This window comes from Schistocerca serialis, chromosome 2 (genome assembly GCF_023864345.2).
Source record: "Schistocerca serialis cubense isolate TAMUIC-IGC-003099 chromosome 2, iqSchSeri2.2, whole genome shotgun sequence".
Lineage (NCBI taxonomy): Eukaryota > Metazoa > Arthropoda > Insecta > Orthoptera > Acrididae > Schistocerca > Schistocerca serialis.
This window is the reverse complement of record NC_064639.1, coordinates 734489681-734509492: the sequence shown is the minus strand read 5'-3', so window position 1 is coordinate 734509492 and position 19812 is coordinate 734489681. Positions and strand designations below refer to the sequence as shown.

At 37.9% G+C, this 19812-nt stretch overlaps 1 protein-coding gene across 1 annotated transcript in view; it reads right to left on the bottom strand.

The window, feature by feature from the left end:
• LOC126456373 (Down syndrome cell adhesion molecule-like protein Dscam2) overlaps positions 1-19812 on the bottom strand; it is a 289440-nt gene that overhangs the window by 15104 nt on the left and 254524 nt on the right. Inside the window, exon 25 of the mRNA XM_050092127.1 lies at positions 17662-17838. Coding sequence (XP_049948084.1) covers positions 17662-17838 — 177 coding nt within the window. The remainder of the gene's footprint in view (positions 1-17661; positions 17839-19812) is intronic.

Sequence of the window (19812 nt, the reverse complement as noted above, 5' to 3'; positions counted from 1 at the left end):
TCATGCTGTGAGCATTGTACACTTCATGCCAATCCATGCCTCTGAGAAGTTTCCTGAAACAATCAATTTTTGGCTTACTGACTACCCTCTTGAACTCAGATGCAGTGGGTTTTACATCCCGATCAAAATTAACATTTATCAAAAGGACTGCATATCATGGTCTTTTGCATTAGACATTTCTGTAAATATATTATTAATGGCTGTCTTTGAGCCTTTAGCTACTCTAGTTGGAAAGTTAACTTATCAAGTTGAATGACAATGCTACTGACTGCAGTAAGTTCTTACTGGAAGAGGTTTCAAGAAAATCTACATCAAAATCACCAGGAACCACTAATTCCTTCTTTTTTGTTTCTAGATAGGCCAGTACAGTTTCAAAGTGATTTGTGAACAGATTAAAATTATTAGTTGGTATACACTTACTATCAAGAATAGTTTATTATGGAATTCTAATTTGGTTGCACATGCTTCCATATGCTGCTCTAGGCAAACTAATGAATGTCTATGTTATTATACACTCCTGGAAATTGAAATAAGAACACCGTGAATTCATTGTCCCAGGAAGGGGAAACTTTATTGACACATTCCTGGGGTCAGATACATCACATGATCACACTGACAGAACCACAGGCACATAGACACAGGCAACAGAGCATGCACAATGTCGGCACTAGTACAGTGTATATCCACCTTTTGCAGCAATGCAGGCTGCTATTCTCCCATGGAGACAATCGTAGAGATGCTGGATGTAGTCCTGAGGAACGGCTTGCCATGCCATTTCCACCTGGCGCCTCAGTTGGACCAGCGTTCGTGCTGGACGTGCAGACCGCGTGAGACGACGCTTCATCCAGTCCCAAACACGCTCAATGGGGGACAGATCCGGAGATCTTGCTGGCCAGGGTAGTTGACTTACACCTTCTAGAGCATGTTGGGTGGCACGGGATACATGTGGACGTGCATTGTCCTGTTGGAACAGCAAGTTCCCTTGCCAGTCTAGGGATGGTAGAACGATGGGTTCGATGATGATTTGGATGTACCGTGCACTATTCAGTGTCCCCTCGACGATCACCAGTGGTGTACGGCCAGTGTAGGAGATCGCTCGCCACACCATGATGCCGGGTGTTGGCCCTGTGTGCCTCGGTCGTATGCAGTCCTGATTGTGGCGCTCACCTGCACGGCGCCAAACACGCATACGACCATCATTGGCACCAAGGCAGAAGCGACTCTCATCGCTGGAGACGACACGTCTCCATTCATCCCTCCATTCACGCCTGTCGCGACACCACTGGAGGCGGGCTGCACGATGTTGGGGCGTGAGCGGGAGACGGCCTAACGGTGTGCGGGACCGTAGCCCAGCTTCATGGAGACGGTTGCGAATGGTCCTTGCCGATACCCCAGGAGCAACAGTGTCCCTAATTTGCTGGGAAGTGGCGGTGCGGTCCCCTACAGCACTGCGTAGGATCCTACGGTCTTGGCGTGCATCCGTGCGTCGCTGCGGTCCGGTCCCAGGTCGACGGGCACGTGCACCTTCCGCCGACCACTGGCGACAACATCGATGTACTGTGGAGACCTCACGCCCCACGTGTTGAGCAATTCGGCGGTACGTCCACCCGGCCTCCCGCATGCCCACTATACGCCCTCGCTCAAAGTCCGTCAACTGCACATACGGTTCACGTCCACGCTGTCGCGGCATGCTACTAGTGTTAAAGACTGCGATGGAGCTCCGTATGCCACGGCAAACTGGCTGACACTAACGGCGGCGGTGCACAAATGCTGCGCAGCTAGCACCATTCGACGGCCAACACCGCGGTTCCTGGTGCGTCCGCAGTGCCGTGCGTGTGATCATTGCTTGTACAGCCCTCTCGCAGTGTCCGGAGCAAGTATGGTGGGTCTGACACACTGGTGTCAATGTGTTCTTTTTTCCATTTCCAGGAGTGTATTTGTGGCAGTTCCTAGTGAATGTGGCAACTCATCCATCCTCCATTTGTTCCATACAAAAGTGAGAAGCTAATCTAAATCCTGCAACATTTATCTTAATACATCTGAACCAGTGTTTAGAGAGGCAGGTTACGTCAACTGGCTTGGATGAGTCTAATTCATCAATGCAGATAAGTATTTCATTGATTTTACTTCTTAGCCCTCGAATATGTTAATGCACCAAAGACAGTAGGCATTTCCCACTAACTGAGATAAAACTGGGTGAAAATAAAATTTCTGCTGATTGATGAAACTTTTGAACCAACAACTGTGTTTGCTGACACATGTGCCAGAATTATGCTGTTTGGTTTCTTTCTCAAAGTGAAGGTCGATTTCAATCCTGACCTCACTTAAAACTTGACTTCTTTCTGTCTTATCTATCCTACTATCCTAAAAATCATGCTGCTCCAATGCCACTAGTATTTTAGCACTCATTGCAGTCACCCCCCCCCCCCCCCCCCCCCCACACACACACACCCCACCCCCGCATTTCCTGCTATTAGACCAGCCCTTTCCTGATGAGATGTAGCCCATCTCTAGTATAATCCCACCTACTGAGAGAATCGACAGGAGCCACACCAATATGTGAGCCTGCACCTGCCCCAAACAGCTGTTCCAACTCCAAATTAACTCTCCTGACAGAAGAGTTCAAATGAGGTCAGTCATGGCATATCAGAACAAACACAAACTTCCCATTGATATGTCTTGATGCTGATGCAATCTTTACCAGATCACACTCTACATTGTATCAAGGATATCTGTCAATACTGTTGGCTGGCCTACCTACAATAACCATGGTGTCTTCCTTGGTAAAGTCTTTACAGAGTGAAGCTAAATCCTCTGTCACCTGACCCAGACAAGTGCTAAGTTTAAAAAGAAAATGGTGACCTGGTATTCTGATCCTAATTCATCCTGCAAAAGTTGCCCTGTACCTCTGGCATCAAGGCTGCCTAACAAAAAACTTACTTTCTCCTTGCTGACTTCCCTACATTCTTGCTCAATATTCTAATGAAAGTTTGTTGTGCCTGTGCTTGAGGCTCATCAGTTTCTAACTGAAGCAACAAGTCTAACTTTTTTACATTTACCACAAAAGTGCCATAAAGATTTGGCACTCATATAAAAAGATGTTTAGAAATGAAATCAGATGAAAAAGATTTCTTATATTTCACCTAATAATGCATTTACTCCAACCTTGAGTTAAAACATTCAGGTTTTCCACAATAGTATCAGGTACTTGCTTGTTAATTCAGGTCCAAAAGTGTCTGGTCACACTTTCATGATTTAGAAACGTGTGTTCTGCTGATGACCAAATCACGAGATTATAGTTCTATGTTTGTCTATAATTATCTCATACTAAAACATTGAATAACCCACAAAGACACTGTCAAAATGAAGATACATTGTAAGAACTGTCTAACTTGTAATAAATGATTAGTTATCTCATACAAACACGTTGAATAACTAACAAAGATACCCTAAAAATGAAGAGACATAAGAACAGTGTAAGTTGTAATAAATAATTAGTTAACAGTTCTTAAATATATAATTAAATCTTTACTGTTTTCTTGCCTCATAATATTGGAATGTGAGTACAAAGTTTTGAAAATGCTACTCTCTCTTTCCATCTTCTGGCAAAATGCTGATGTGTCACAGTCTGTCTGCTCATATAGATATTGGCTGCAGCATTTAAATCTCACAGTTGTCATTCCATGATAGTTGAACACTGGCTTTGCCATCTGTTTTATGCAGCCTTTTCAAAACATCATGCCCACACTGTGATATTATGTGGCAAGAAACCTGTGAAGATTTGATTGTATTGACACACTGCAAAGAAATTCATACATACAATTCTTAAAAATGGTTCAAAATGAAATTAGTAGTTGTTTCCCTCTATCCTTAAAAATGTTATATCTGTACAAGGAAGGTGGAAAGTCACATCCTAGTAACTAGAGCCCATCCTTTAAAACAGTAGAGTACTACATGCATTCAAAGTCTGTGATAATCTATCTATAAATAACGTTCTTAGTACTTAGCGTATAGTTTCAGGTCCAGTTCGTTAAAAGTGAAATTCTCATTTGAAATGAGAGTATTTGTTAATGCTATGCTTGTGGATCTCAGCAAGGGATTTGATAAAGCCAGCCACACACTCCACTCCTATGGATTTAGAGAACTGAAAAGCCATCGTAAAAATCATCTGTAATGTTGTTTAATTTTTGCTGTATGTGTGCATGTGCATATAATGAATATGTAATTTATTGTTTGGTAAAGAAATTGAAGTTTGGTCAGTAATAGTAATGGTCATTTAATGTACCAGTATGTACTGTGTTAGATATATTGTACCATGCAAGTTGAGGCAAATAAGACAGGCCATACAAAACAGACAGAATGGGTAGATATATTGAGATCCCTTTTACACAAAGTTACAGTGAAAAATGTGGCAAATTTTCTGAAAAATGCAAGTAATTTTTAATGTTTATAGCTGCACAATTATGACACTGACTTTGTTTTCTTTAAACTGGATTATATACTTTTTTATGGCATTGGAAGGAGCCTTTGAAAGGAGTTCAGTTACATATTAAGTGTGGGACTTGATCAAGTAGTAACAAGAGGATAGTGCCACAAATCATTGTTCTAGTGTCTTGAGATGAGGTCCCACAAACATCTGGTCCAATGTTCTAAAAGTAAGCCAAAGTGTGACTCAGGTGAAGTTCGCATGTTTATTGCAACAATTGTCATTTCTATTGTTGAAAATATTGCCCTTGAACATTGATACATGCTATATAGTGATTCCAGGCACTACTGAATGTTGAATTTAATCTGGACTTATTCCAGCACAGGCCTGTGTTATATGGAAATTCGCATCTTCAGGAGATTCCGTATAGATCTCACATTTTAATTTTCCCCATTGGTAAAATCCTAGAGGCGCTAATTCTGATGAGCATGAGGACAATTTTTCTGTTTCATGAATGACTGATACGATCATATCTAAATGTTTTCTTAAGTAGACTGTGATTATGAGTGTGGTATGGGTGGGAGACCCATTATGTTGGTACCAATGAATTGTTGTATGTCCACTATAGAGATTTCCAAAACTTGTGGCAGCATATGTATAGATGCTTGTGGCCCATTAAAGAATTCCATTAAAAAAGAAAATGGGTACCAATGATGTGATTCTTGAGATTAGATTAGATACTCTTTCTGTTCCACATATCCATAGTGAGGTGGTCTTCAAAGATGTAGAACATATCATAAAATAATAATACATAATACATATTTATAAAAAGGATACATGTTAATGCCCCTTCAACAGATCCTCAGTGAAATAGCCCTCACTGATGTAAAATAAATCAAAATACTGAAAATATTTTAACTTAAGGGGTAATATAGATGTACAATACACTGATGTGCATATGATCATTCTTAAGCTATTGTAGTCATGTGTCATAGAATAGAAAACTGTCTATGATATTTATAGTGACCTATATTTACATCTCCATGTATACTCTGGAAGTCACTGCAGAGTCCATATCTGCTCCTGAGTATGCCTTATTCAATATCATATTTTGGAATCTCTGTCTGACCAAGATGTAATCTAACTGAAATCTCCCCATATCTCCTGGCCTTTTCCAAGTATACCTCCTCTTTTCGTGATTCTTGAACAGAGTATTTCATATTACTGACTGAAATTTATTGCAGAACTTGTGATGAAGCAAGCTGGTATCTTTTTATTTCCTCTCTTGTTTTGCCATTGCCTCCTTAAATTAATTTTATTTTCATTTTTCCCTAATTACCATTAAAATGCCTGAGTAAAAATCTACATTTTCATAAAAGAGAAAGGTTGGCCCTCAGTCTTAAGAAATATAGCACCAGGTCTAATTATGTGCTTAGTTTTGTGTGGGTAATTAATTTCTTAATTTATTTTGACCATTCATAGTTAATACTTTTGTTATAGGGTGAAATCAGTAATTGTTTCATGACTTAAATGCTATTGTTGACTTTTAAACAGATATAAATTCTGTACTAATTATAAACATTTGGAAGAAGAACTACTAGGATTCTTTATGTATTTATTTGGCTCCATTTGAAAACATGTTAGCAAAGCTAGCCCTTAACTAATTCCAAAATAAGTACAAGGTGTGTCAAAAGCATTGTTTGCCTAACTATCTCTGTTAATTTCATTATTTAAACAAATAATTGAGCCTAGCCTGTGTGGTAGAAGGAACTCTTAAAAAGAGAGAATTCTTCTATACATTCAGTTAATTGAATGAGTTATGTTTTAATTGTAATTCCTGTAAATTAAACATCGAACAATGTATAGTTTCAGTGCCTATTATTGTGAGGATATATAAAGGCCTGATTTTTGGTCCTGAGACAGTCAGTCCATGGCTGATTTCCAGACGGGAAGTCTGTACCAATTTAGAGTAACAACAATGCATCAACTGAACTGTGGAACTAGTGTAACACCAATAGGCCATGTGTTAAAACTATGACAGTGTCTGTATTATTCTGAAAAAGCTTGAACTGTGTGGTTAGGTTTTAACTGCTCATAGATGTTCAACAGCAAACTATTGTAGCAATATGCTGATGCTTGCCTGCAAGCTATTAGTGAGGCTTATCTAAATTTACCAATAGTGAACTGGCCATATATCTGTAATATTGGGGGGTTGTGGACAGTGAGAGGAAAGAACTGTGAAACGCAACTGCGCAGCTGTCGGCTACATCATTTATAGTAGTCAGTGTTGACCTTCCACCCCCCATTTTTCAGCAAGTATAAAAATGCAGTACTTCAACATCAAGAAATATCAGTGAAGAACAATGAAGCAGGTGAACATCGGAATTTTTATTCATCTCCCATTGCTACTACCAAGTCCATATTCTCCTTTTTTCCATTTCACTTTACTGACCCCCACTATATCTAGATTGAGCCTGTGCATTTCCCTTTTCAGATTTTTCAGCTTCCCTAACATGGTGAAACTTTGGGCATTTCACACCCCAACTTGTGGAATGCTATTCTTTTGTTGGTTGTCCAGCCTTTTTCTCATGGTCACCTCTCACTTGGCAGTCCCCTCCTGGAGATCTGAATGGGGGCCTAGTCTGGAATCTTTTGCCTATCATGACACTTTTTCAATTACAGACGCCATGTGGGCAATGGATACACATGTATCTTTAATGCAGTGGCTTCCATTGCCTTCTGCTTCCTCATGCTGATGATAATTGCTGATTATTCCACCTTTCAGGGACAGTTTCCCACCGGAAGAGCAAGAGAGAGCCCTGGACCTCTGTCCACCCCTTTGCCCACTTTGAGAAGACTGTTGGCAAACTCAGGGTGACTTCTTATGCTAGAAGTCTTTGCCTGCCATTGCTTGTGATTTTTATTCAAAATTTAAGCAGTGGCAGGGTTTGAACCTGGGGCCAAGGATGGAAATACAAAATAAAAATATAAGAAAAAAATTTCAAAAATAAAACAAAAATCCACCCATGGGCAGCGACCTTGACATGGTGATGCATGTATGTTCTGAGGACACACTATACAGGATCAGTCATTCCCTGAGTCAACAAAAATCTACATTGGCTACCAAGCTATAGGAGTCTAATGTCAAAATTATGGTACAGTAAACATTGGGGACCAGAATGAAAAATGCTCCCATCATAGCACAAAAAGGCAAAAATTTCCAGGGCAGAGTTAGGGCTGTAAAAGAAGGGAACTAGCTTTTCAACTTATCTGGCAGCTTCAGAGACATTTAAATCGCAATAACTTACATATTCATGCTTTTTCATGAGTTAACCCTACTTCCTCAGTGGCAATGTGCTCTCTTAGCTGCACGGTGTTGGCACACCTGTGTCTGGCAATCAGGCTAAAGTCATTGATCCTGTGCCCAAAACACAGAAGATTCACCAGACACAGTAAACAATATATAATGTCATAGGACTCATAGGACTCAAGAGTGTACTTGTAATAGCTAAAGAACTGTTTCTAGAGGGGGAGGGGTGGAATGAAATTTCTGGAGATGGATATGTTCCTAAGGGGGGGGGGGGGGGGGGCAGTAAAACAATTTTTGGAGATATGGGGGGAAGGGTTGATTTTTTCCTCCAGGGGACCATTTCTTCCACAAACACACTGTTTGGTACATTAATGGTGGTGGTGACGGGGGGGGGGGGGGGGGGAGAACAAATGGACACAAATTTATGTGCTTATAGAGAGTAAGATGCATCTACAATAGGAGGTATTTGAGAGTGGGGATACATCTATAATAGGAAGTATCCCAGAGTGGGCATGCATGAATCTTAAACTTTAATGACACATAGTGTCATACTGCATGGCATGACAAATGCCATATTGGATGGCATGTGTCATGTTATATGACATGACATCATGTATCGTATGACTTTACTTCACATTATGCATCATGATACATGACATGGGTACTAATATTAACATGTAAAAAAGTGTGAATATGTGAAGAGGTTTTGATTTAAAATTCTTTGAAGCTGGCAGGTAAGTCAAATAGCTAGTTCTCTTCTTTTACATCCCAAACTCCGCCCAGGTCATTTTTGCCTTTTTGTGCTATGGTAGACACATCTTTCATTCTGGTTTTATTTTTATTTTATTTGATCCATCAAATCCTACATATACAAGATATACAAGGATATTGGCCAAAGTTAAATTTTTAGAACAAAATTCAGTTCACAATATGTGATACAAAGTTAAACTATAAATTATACATCACTGCTAAACTGATGACCTTATGTAAGGTAATATGCTAATAACTGTTACTGCCCAATTTATCACTCTAGATTTACAGCTAAAAACTTAATTAACTGCTAATTAGAAACACTAAAATTTAAAAACAGAACACAAAATCATAATAGCACAACTCAAACCAATTAAATAATATTCCATTAAACTTGTATATTTAGACATACTATAGTACAGTCACACTGTACACAAAAAACACAAGAACGTTTAGAACAAATAGGATTTTAGGTAACCATCAACAGAATAAAAACAGTATGCAAGTAAGACATTTTTTTCCTTTATTTTTAAATGTATTTCTATTTTCCTTAACCGATAACTGATGAATTTATTGTAATGCACACTGCCCATACCTCGAACACTAAGCACACTTTTGGTTAATCTTTGGCTATTAAGGCAAATGTCTGCACTAGAGCAAGGATTACATCATGAACAGATTTGCTGGTCCCAAAAAAATGCAAATTCTTTCTAACAAAAGTCACTGTTTCTAACAATAAATGCAGGGAACTGGGAATATTTTCAAATCTCTGAATATAGGCTTAGTGGATATATGCAAAGACTCCTGCTTCACTATCTTTAAGAGCCTTTTCTGCATCACAAAAATTTGACTGGACACCGATGCCCAAAATGGGAGCCCATTAGAGAGAATTGAGTATACTAAAGAAAAAGGGTTGAGATATCACAGGACTGACTAGAAAGTCAAAAACCATAGCTCAGACTGCTCAATTTCTTTAGCATATTTTCTCTGTGAATATTCCATTGTAAGTTATTTTCTAACCACATCCCAAGAAATTTAATCTCATTGACCTCTTGTTCCATCATCAATCTGTATGGCCACCATATAGGTATGTTGATTTACGGACACACTGAAAAGCACATGGGCAGTTTTGCTTTTCTTTAGTAACTGTTTTTGTGTATCCAGAAAATTCACCTGTTGATAGAATCTGATGTTATTATATCCTTAAAAACCTAAAGAGATGGAGTTTGGAATAGGAGATTTGTGTCACATGCAGACAATACAAGTAAGTTGTTAGGGAGATTCAGAGGCAGGTAATTGACAAATAAGAGGAAAGTAAGGGCCCTAGAACTGAATCTTGAGGGACACCATAAATTAACATAGTTCACTGAACAGAACTTTAATACTGTATTTATTTGAGAATTCACCACCTGCCTCCTGTTAGTGAGATATGACTGAAACCACACATTGCAATTGTCTCTAATGCCAAAAAACTCATTTCTCAAGTAGCAGAGAGTAAAGGGCTAAGTCAAAGGCTTCAGTCAGCTCCACAAAAAGACCAGAGACAGAATGTTTATCATTAAAAGCACTCAGAACTCAAGCAGCAGAAGAATATAAAGACTACTTTATGTATCTGTGTTGAAATAACCAAACTGATATTTAATAATAATGATAATAATAATAGCTTTATTCAACATCAAATGGTACACCGCACATGTACAAAGAAACAGTAATGATTAAAATTATTTGTACTACGGTACACAAGATACATTCTTCTGAATATGTCATTAATTTACAACATAATTACAATAAGATGTTTACTGATTTCTATTCACATAATTTCACAAAGCATTTGTTTTCTTCATATAAGTATGGTACTCTTCTAATGTGTAGAAAGGGTGTTTCACTAAAAATTTCTTAAGCTGATGTTTCAGTTTAATTGTAGGAAGAACCATGACTGCACTAGGCAGTGCATTAGCTAATTTTATATGTGAGTACTGAGGCCCCTTTTTGTAAAGTGCTGTTCTGTGACTGCCAACGTAAAATCTTTCTTTATTTCTAGTATTGTACTGGTGGAAATCTGAATAAGTGTTTGGGTGCAGTCTTTTCACAAGCAATATGGCTTTTAGAATGTATGTGTTTATAACAGTTAACACCTCTGTTTTTGGAAATAAGTTGTGACAGGATTCCCTATATTTTGCTCCACAGATTATTCTCATACCCCTTTTTTGAAGAATGAGTAGCTGATCTAGATTAGCTTTGGTTGTTGCCCCCAAAATTTCAATACTGTAGTTCAAGCGAGAGGAGAAAAGAGCATAGTATGCAGTCTTTAGGACTACAGTGTCTTTACAGAACTTGCTAATAGTACTAATTGCAAATATATTTTTTGAAAACTTAGTTGCAAGGGAGTCAATATGTGTGTCCCATTTCAGGTTGCTTTGGATTCTTATGCTAAGGAATTATACACTAGACACTTCCTTTACCAATTCGTTGCCAATGTATAATTTAATTTCATTATTCAAACTACTTTTGTTAAACTCCATCAAACATGTTTTACTGGTGCTTGCATTGAAGTGGCTTTCATTAAAAAACTGAACAATTTCTTTTGTCACATTATTACATTTGGCCTCTAGTTCATTGCATGATTCCTTTTTACCCACAATGGACATGTCATCGGCATACAGAACAATTTTGGAATTTATAGTACAGTATTTAATATAATTACATAGGTCAAGAACAGAAGGGGGCCCGACACTGAGCCCTCGTGCACGCCATATTTTATGCAAGTGATCTCTGATTTGTAGAGACCACTTTCCATTTTAAGCAGAACAAACTGTTTTCTATTGCTCATATAACAATTTATTAGGTCATAAGCAGCGCCTCCAATGCCCATGTTCCATAGCCTGTCTAATAGGATGTCAACATTCACACAGCTCCTTGTTTTAGATGTAAGTTCTAAGCAGATTATCAAGACTGCTAAATCTGAGTACAGGAGAGTAGTCAATCAACCAAAAATTGAATGTTTTAGAAAACTGCTCAAAGATATGAACTGGAAAGACGTTTATAGTGCTCATAACATGAATGAAAAATATAACACATTCATGAACAATGTCAGTACCATGTTTGGAAACTGTTTTCCTCTAAAAGTTACTCAAATTAAACAGAAGTCTATAATAAAACCATTGATTACACAAGGAATAAAGATTTCCTGTAAGACAAAAAGGCAAATGTATCGGTCGACCAAGAATAGCTCCAATGCTGATGATTTAGGTAAATACAAGGAATACTGTAAAACATTAAAAAAAGTAATTCAGACATCTAAACAAATGCACTACGAGAAGAAGATAGCAATGTCAGGGAACAAAATAAAAACAATATGGGATATAGTGAAAGAGGAAACTGGTAGAACCAGAAAGGAACAGGAGCAAATAGCACTAAGGGTAGATGACACATTAGTAACCGATGGGCATAGTGTGAAAATCTATTTAACAAGTACTTTATATCCATTACTGATAGAATGGGATTGTCAGGATCAGTAAATAATGCCCTTGAATATCTGAAACTAGCCTTTACAAATAGCTTCAGGTACATGAATGTGTCACTCACTACACCAAAAGAAATAACTTCCATAATAAAATTATGATGAAATATCAACAAAGTTAATTAAGGCATGTTCTTGTGAGTTTAGTACAATTCTAAGTTACTAGTGTAACCAGTCAGTTATAACTGGGACATTTCCTGACTGGCTAAAATATGCGGATATTATGCCTCTATTCAAGAAGGGGGATAAAGAGATACCATCAAACTACAGACCGATTTCACTTTTGCCAGCATTCTCAAAAATTTTGGAAAAAGTAATGTACAAGCAGCTTCTCAACCATCTGACCACAAATAACATATTATCAAGAACACAGTTTGGATTTCTGAAGGGTTCTGATATCAAGAAGGCTATCTATACCTACAGTGAAAATGTACTTAATTCATTAAATAACAAATTACAAGCACCAGCTATTTTCTGTGATTTGTCAAAGACATTCGTTTGTGTGAACCACAACATCCTTTTAAATAAATTAGAATTCTATGGTGTCACGGGCAGTGCTGCAAAGTGGTTCAAGTCATACCTCGCTAACAGGAAACAAAAGGTGTCAGTGCAAGGGACTAGTGAATTAAGTCATCAGTCATCATCAGAATGGGAAGAAATTACATGTGGTGTCCCACAAGGATCCATCTTAAGGCCATTGCTTTTTCTTGTGTACATTAATGATCTCTCATCAGTTACACTGCCAGAAGCAGAGTTTGTTTTGTTTGCAGATGACACAAGTATTGCGATAAATAGTATGTGGAGTGTAGTTCTAGAAAGATCTGCTAATGATATTTTCATGGATATTAATAAATGGTTTAAAGCCAACTCACTGAAATTAAACTTCAAAAAGACCCACTATATGCAATTCAGAACATGTAAGAGGTTTCCACCCAGCATATGCATAAAGTATGAAGAAGAGCAGATAGAAGAGGTTGACAGTCTTAAATTCCTGGGATTACAACTTGATAATAAATTCAGTTGGGAGGAGCACACCACAGAACTGCAGAAACGCCTTAACAAATCTGTATTTGCAATTCGAGTGTTAGCAGACATAGGCAACATAAAAATGAAAAAGCTTGCATACTTCACCTACTTTCATTCCATAATGTCATATGGTATAATATTTTGGGGTAACTCTTCAAGTCAAACAAAAGTTTTCAGAGTCCAGAAGCGTGTAATACGTATTATTTGTGGAGTAAATTCACGGACGTCCTGTAGAAACTTTTCAAAGAACTGGGTATACTAACTACTGCCTCTCAGTATATTTACTCCTTAATGAAATTTGTCCTAAATAATATATCTCTTTTTCCAACATACAGCTCAGTTCATACATACAATACCAGGAACGAAAATGATCTGCACAAGGACTTAAAAGCACTTACTTTACTTCAAAAAGGGGTCCACTACTCAGGAACACTCATCTTCAATAATTTTCCAGCAAACATAAAAAATTTAGTTACAAATAAAGATCAGTTTAAAAGGAGCCTGAAAGACTTAATAGTGGCCAACTCCTTCTACTCCGTTGACGAATTTTTTAATAGAAACAAATGATGTATTGTATATATTCATACTATTAGTATTGTTATTTCAACTTAAAAAAAAAAAAAAGAAATTATTGACATGTTCTACATCCATGAGGGCCTCCTCAGCACGGATCTATGGAATGAAAAACAAATCTGATCTAATCTAATCTAAACAATCAAAGGCTTTTTCCAGGTCTAGGTATACACTTGCCACATGTTCCTTGCTTTCGATACCCCCTAACACCTCTTCAATTAGTTGAGCAGCCGCAGTGCTAGTTGATTTACCTTTTAGGAATCCATTTTGATTTTCAAACATCAGGTTGCGTTTGTTAAGAAAATTTATAATCCTGTTGTATATAACTTTCTCAACTATTTTGGAAAAGACAGGGAGGATTGAGACTGGTCTGTAGTTTCCTATTTTGCTGTTGTCACCTTTCTTAAAAATGGGTGTCACCTGTGCTATTTTTAGTCTGTCTGGAAAGGTGCCTGATTCTATTATATTGTTGACTGCTACAGACAGAGGTACAGAGACATTTTGGCTACAGGCTTTTAAAACATTAATACTTAGGCCATCATGCTCAGCTGAATTAGAGGGTTTTAGAGAGCTAATGATGCCCATTATTTCTGCACAGTTTGTGGGGGCTAGATATATAATATGGTCACATGTATTACCTTTAAAACTGTAGAGCATGTTTTTATGTTTGTCATTTATGGCTTCCCCTATGGAAGAAAAATATTCATTAAAAATATTTACAATTTCTAGTTGGTCTTTTATGAGCATGCCATTGTGGTTAATAGTAAAGTCCATACAGGATTTGTCATTGCAGGTTCGAAAACTGTTTATGACTGCCCAGATACCAGCAGCTATGTTGTGTGAGTTTTGAAGCTTTTTTGCAACATAGTTGCTCCTGGTCTGTGTGAGTAAGTCCTTATAGTGTGCTTCATATATTTTGAAGGCTTCCTTTAGCTCAGGAATCTCTCTATTATTCAGCATTGCACTGTGGAGTAGCTTTAATTTTTCCCTAGCTTCAGAGCTTCAGTGACATTACTATTTACCCAAATATTTTTGTTTATATTTTTTGTTTGTTTCATTTTTGTGATTACAACTGGGCATGTAGTATCAAAGCATTAATAGAAGTCAGCAGCAAAGCTATCATTTGAAACGCTATTATTTTCAAACCATTTTATACGTGCTAGCATGCAGTTTAGTCTATTTATGTTGTCATTATACATCATTCTTTTGGTTACAAACTGTTGCTTTGTGGTGACAGTGGGGGCCTCATGTAGCTCCAATTTAAGCTGTACTGCATGGTGATCTGAGATGGCCAGTTTTAAAACAGATGCACTGTGGGATAGGTGGGTCATGTTCGTTATTATGTTGTCAAGACATGTTTTATTATTGCCAATTTCTCTAGTGGGTTCCTGAATGAGTGGGGTCAGGTTAAATTCATCACACAGGTGATGTAAATTTTTGGTGCTGACATCATTTGTTAATAAATCTATATTTATATCCCCTGTAACTATAATATTTACATGACCATTTGGCCCAGAAAATGTTGTGTCTGTATATACAAGCAAATCAGAAAGATTTACAAAAAAGGTATCTGCATTTACTGCAGGTGGCCTGTAAACACTGATAACTGTTATGTTATCTCTACCCCATTTTAGGTTTATTGCAGCAAATTCTGAGACTCCTTCCAAGTAGAAGGCACTCACATCAATAACATTAAAGTTACTCTAATTTACAGTGAAAATTGCTACACCTCCCCCAGTCTTGTCTTTTCTACTGAAAGCCATGGAGAATTTCATACACAGTGGTTGACTAATGCTAATCAGAGCTCCATTGTACCACTGTTCAGCTACAACTAATATATCGGGTTTGGCAATCTGTGAAATTACATCTAGATCATTATGCTTATTTGTAAGACTACCCAGATTCTGGTGTATGATTTTAAGGCTGAGTTTTACCTGCTGGACCTTAGAGGATAATTTTTGACTAGCAATGAGGCCAGCAGCCTTTACAAGTTTCCCTGGCTTGCCAGCAGTGGCTGATGTTGTGGCAGATTTTGCTGAGGTGGGTTGTCCCATGCCATGGCAGTGTACTTCTGTTCATCGCTTTGTGAACAATGTCACCTGACTTCCTCAATAATTTTGCTACTAACAATCTTTTTGCCTCTTTTGTTCATGTGCAGACCATGAGATGTGTGCAGCTCCCTTTATAGATAGCTGACATTTACTAGAGACACATTCTGAAATTTTCTACATAAAGCTTTAATCCTATCATTTGCCTCTGTGGAATGTTGACAACAATTGTTTTAGTGTCATTTAACTTACCCAGTACCATTTTCATATGTCTAATTGCATCATTTGCTTGATTTCTTGCTACATCATATGAACCTCCCATAATAACGACATAGTCATTAGATGAGACGGAGTCACAATCCTGCATGCACGGCTTCAACACAGCAGAAAGAGGGACTCCAGGCTGGATGTGGTCTACAGCTGCAAAGTTGTCTTTCATATTTGCAACATTTTGCACTGTTTCACATGCATGGCTGTCTCCATATAACAGAACCCAGCCCTCCTTGTGTTTCTGATTGTCATCGTTTCTTCTGTTTTCCTCTAGGGACGATTTCTTGCATGTACTTTTACAGATTCCATTTCCTTGGACGGTTTGTTTATGTTCAGTTTCATGTTTTGCACATGAGTTTGGGACTTGATGTTTTCTGAACTTATCACTGACAGTTTTTTTTTGTTGCTTGAAGGATTACTTCTAGTTTGCACAGTCTGAACTTGTTCTTGTTTCACTATTTCATCAAGAATTTGAAACCTGTTTTGAGTAATGATGGCAGGAAAGCTTTCCTTGGTTTTTAGTTTAGGCCTACAGTTGTTCATCAGGCACTGTTGTTCAAATTCACACATCTTCTTACTTAAGAGAGTAACTTCAGCCTTTAGGCTCTGGATTTCACTTACCATATCGCCAACTAGTCCAGATAATTTACACCTACAGTCACAAATTTTTGCTTTATGGTAGTTATCTGAGTTCTTAATGCAGCACTGACTACAGTTCCAGCATGTTATAAAATCATTATTTTCTTTCACAGATGAGTCCACTTTTGTACATCAAAAATGATACAAATTTTTTGAGCATGCAATATTTATCAAGTAATGAAATCATGTGGCAATACATTACTTTTCCTATAATATTCTATATGCTAGAAAGAAAGAAGACTGGTGGATAATTGTTGATGTCTTTTACATCTCCTCTTTTGAACACAGAAAAAACCTCAGCAATTTTCAAAATATCTGGGAAACAGCCTGTCTTTAGGGAACTGTTAATTACAACATAAAGTGGAATTAACAACTTCTAAATAAACAATAAGCAAAGAGGTCATTCATGAATACAATCACATTTATTGGTGTTCTCAGAAAGTGTGATGATTCCATTCTCTTCCACGATGTTGTAGCAACTGGTAAAATTGTCTCTGTTATGGTATGATGCCTAGTTTGAATCTAAAGAGCAAGACCATCTAACTCATCATTCACAGTGGCCAACAAAGACAACTTGAATAGAAAGCTGGAATGATCAAGCAGAAATCCTGGAACTATATATTTTACGAACCACATGATAAAAACTTAAAAATCCCAATCCCACTCTTCTTACTCTCTCAAAATCATGGTCGCCTTTCCTGTAGTGGCTTGTGCTTCTAGGTGATCAAATGAAAGAAATTATATTACATTTATCTGCATGTAACAATGACTGAAACAAGAACATTGGTAACAAGGCTGAAATATAAACAATTTTAAAACTATTGTTAATAGTTTTAAATTTGCAGCTCTCACAATTTTCTGAAGTTCTTTCATTACAATAAACATGTGGAACAGAATAGACACATAATGAGACAATGGAAGAAGGAAAAGATACTGGATCAGAAGACACACAAGACATAAGAAATGATTTGAAAGCCAGTCATTCCATAAAATATTTTCCTTGTACTATTTAGTTTTTAACCAGTTCCTATGTATTGTGTCTCTCTTGATGCAGGGCTTTAAGGAACTTGTCTCTGATAACAATTAAATTATTTCTTACCTCCATATTTATTCACTTGAAACATTTCCTGTTTTTTCCTCATGTACAAGAAAAATCCAGCACCAGAAACAACTATGATTACTAAGGCAGCCACTGTTGGTATTATTATTCCTAAATCATTCAGTAAACTACCTTGCCCATAACCAGAGTGAACAATTAGCTCTGGAGCAACAATAGCTGAAACAAGGAGACAAAATTTAGAAAGATGCTATGTTTACAGGAAACTAAAATAAATTTTAAGCCATTGTTTCAGGATGACTTCTGTAGCTCAACAGCTAGCATCACTGTCTTCAGTGCAGGAGGATTTGGGTTTGATTGCCAGTATCCTCTCAGAGTTTTTCTATGGTAAGGGGTGGGGGGTGGGGGGTCTGTAATGGTTTCACTCAGCCTTTTGAGGCCAAATAAGGAATTGCTTGAATAAAGAAGCAGTGGCACCATCAGGATTTATCTGTTGGCATGTCCCATGATCATAGATTGCTCCTCACATTGCCTTGTGAGCAGCAGCCAGCCAGTCAGAACAGGCCTAGGGCCTAATTCATGGCTGGTGTTTCCATTTACAAGTACAATATTGCTTCTGATTTAAGATATGAGACATCACATAAGAACAAATAAAATAAGTAAAAAAGCTGCAAATTGTATCTACATCTGCATCTATATCTGCAGTCTTCTAATCATTGTGAAGTGTATGGCAGAGGGAACTTCTCATTGTACCACTGATTGGGGCTTCTTCTTGAGTCAGTCATACTTGGAGCATGGGAAGAATGATTGCTTGAATTTCAATGTGCACCCTATAATCTACATTCACAACTATACTCTCCATTCTGTCTTATGGTATGAGGTGAAGGGTGCTTTGCATACCACTATTACTTCTCTCCTTTCATGCTCCAGTCGCAAATGCTCCACGGGAAGAATGATAGTCGTAAGACTCCAAATGAGCTTCATTCTGATGGAGCACTGAGAAACCTAAGTAGAAATAAGACACCTGAACAGACAATTTTCTCTCAGAACTGTTGAGATGCTTTGGAGTACATACCCTGACACAAATACCCTACTTCTTATGGAAGATAAATGAGAGAGGCAAAACAATGTCAAGCCTTAGGAAGAATGTAATAATTATAATTCCAAAGAAGGCAGCTTCTGGCAGTGTGAATTTTTACAAGGTCATCAGTTTAATAAGTGATGGTTGCAAAATACTGACACATATTATTTAAAAATAAAGGAAATAGTTGTAAAAGTGGTTTCAACACTTCTAGAATGGTGATTTTAACATCATAGACTGGCATAGTGGTGGAAGCGAGTATGTTTTCGAAGATGCAGAATTGGAGACATTGCTGAGTGAAGGCTCGAGTCAAACTCAAGAAGAACTGGCATGATTAGTGGGAGTGACACAGCAAGCCATTTTAAAATGTCTCAAGGCTATGGGCATGATTCAGAAAGAATGATCTTGGGTCCCGTGTGAGCTGAAACCAGAGAGGCTGAACAGCATTTGTGTGTTTGTGAACAGTTGCTTCAGAGGCGAAAATGGAAGAGATTTCTGCATCACATTGTGACTGGGGATGAAACATGGGTTCAATATGATAACACTAAATGCAAAAAATCATGGGGATATCCTTGCCATGCTTCCACATCGATGGCCAAAACGTGTATTCACCGCTCCAAGATCATGCTCTGCATTTGGTGGGACCAGCTTGGCGTTGTGTACTAATGAGTTGTTAAAACCAAGTGAAACAATCACAGGTGCTCATTATAGAACACAATTGAAGTGTCTGAGCAGAGCATTAAGAGACAAGTGGCAGCAATACAGCAAGAGGCATGATAAAGTGATTTTGCAGTATGACAACGCTCGACCCCACATTGCAAAAAAGGTCAATACGTACCTGGAAATGTTGAAATGGGAAGTCCTACCCCACCTGCCATATTCTCCAGACATTGCTCCCTCTGACTATCACCTGTTTAGATCAATGGCACCTGGCTGACCAACACTTCCAATCTCATGAAGAAGTCACAAATTGGATCGATTCATGGATCGCTTCAAAAGATGAACAATTTTTTCAACTCAGGATTCATACACTGCCCAAAAGATGGGAGGAAGTAAGTGGCCAGCAATGGAAAATACTTTGAATGATACATGTGTAACCAATTTGTTTCATT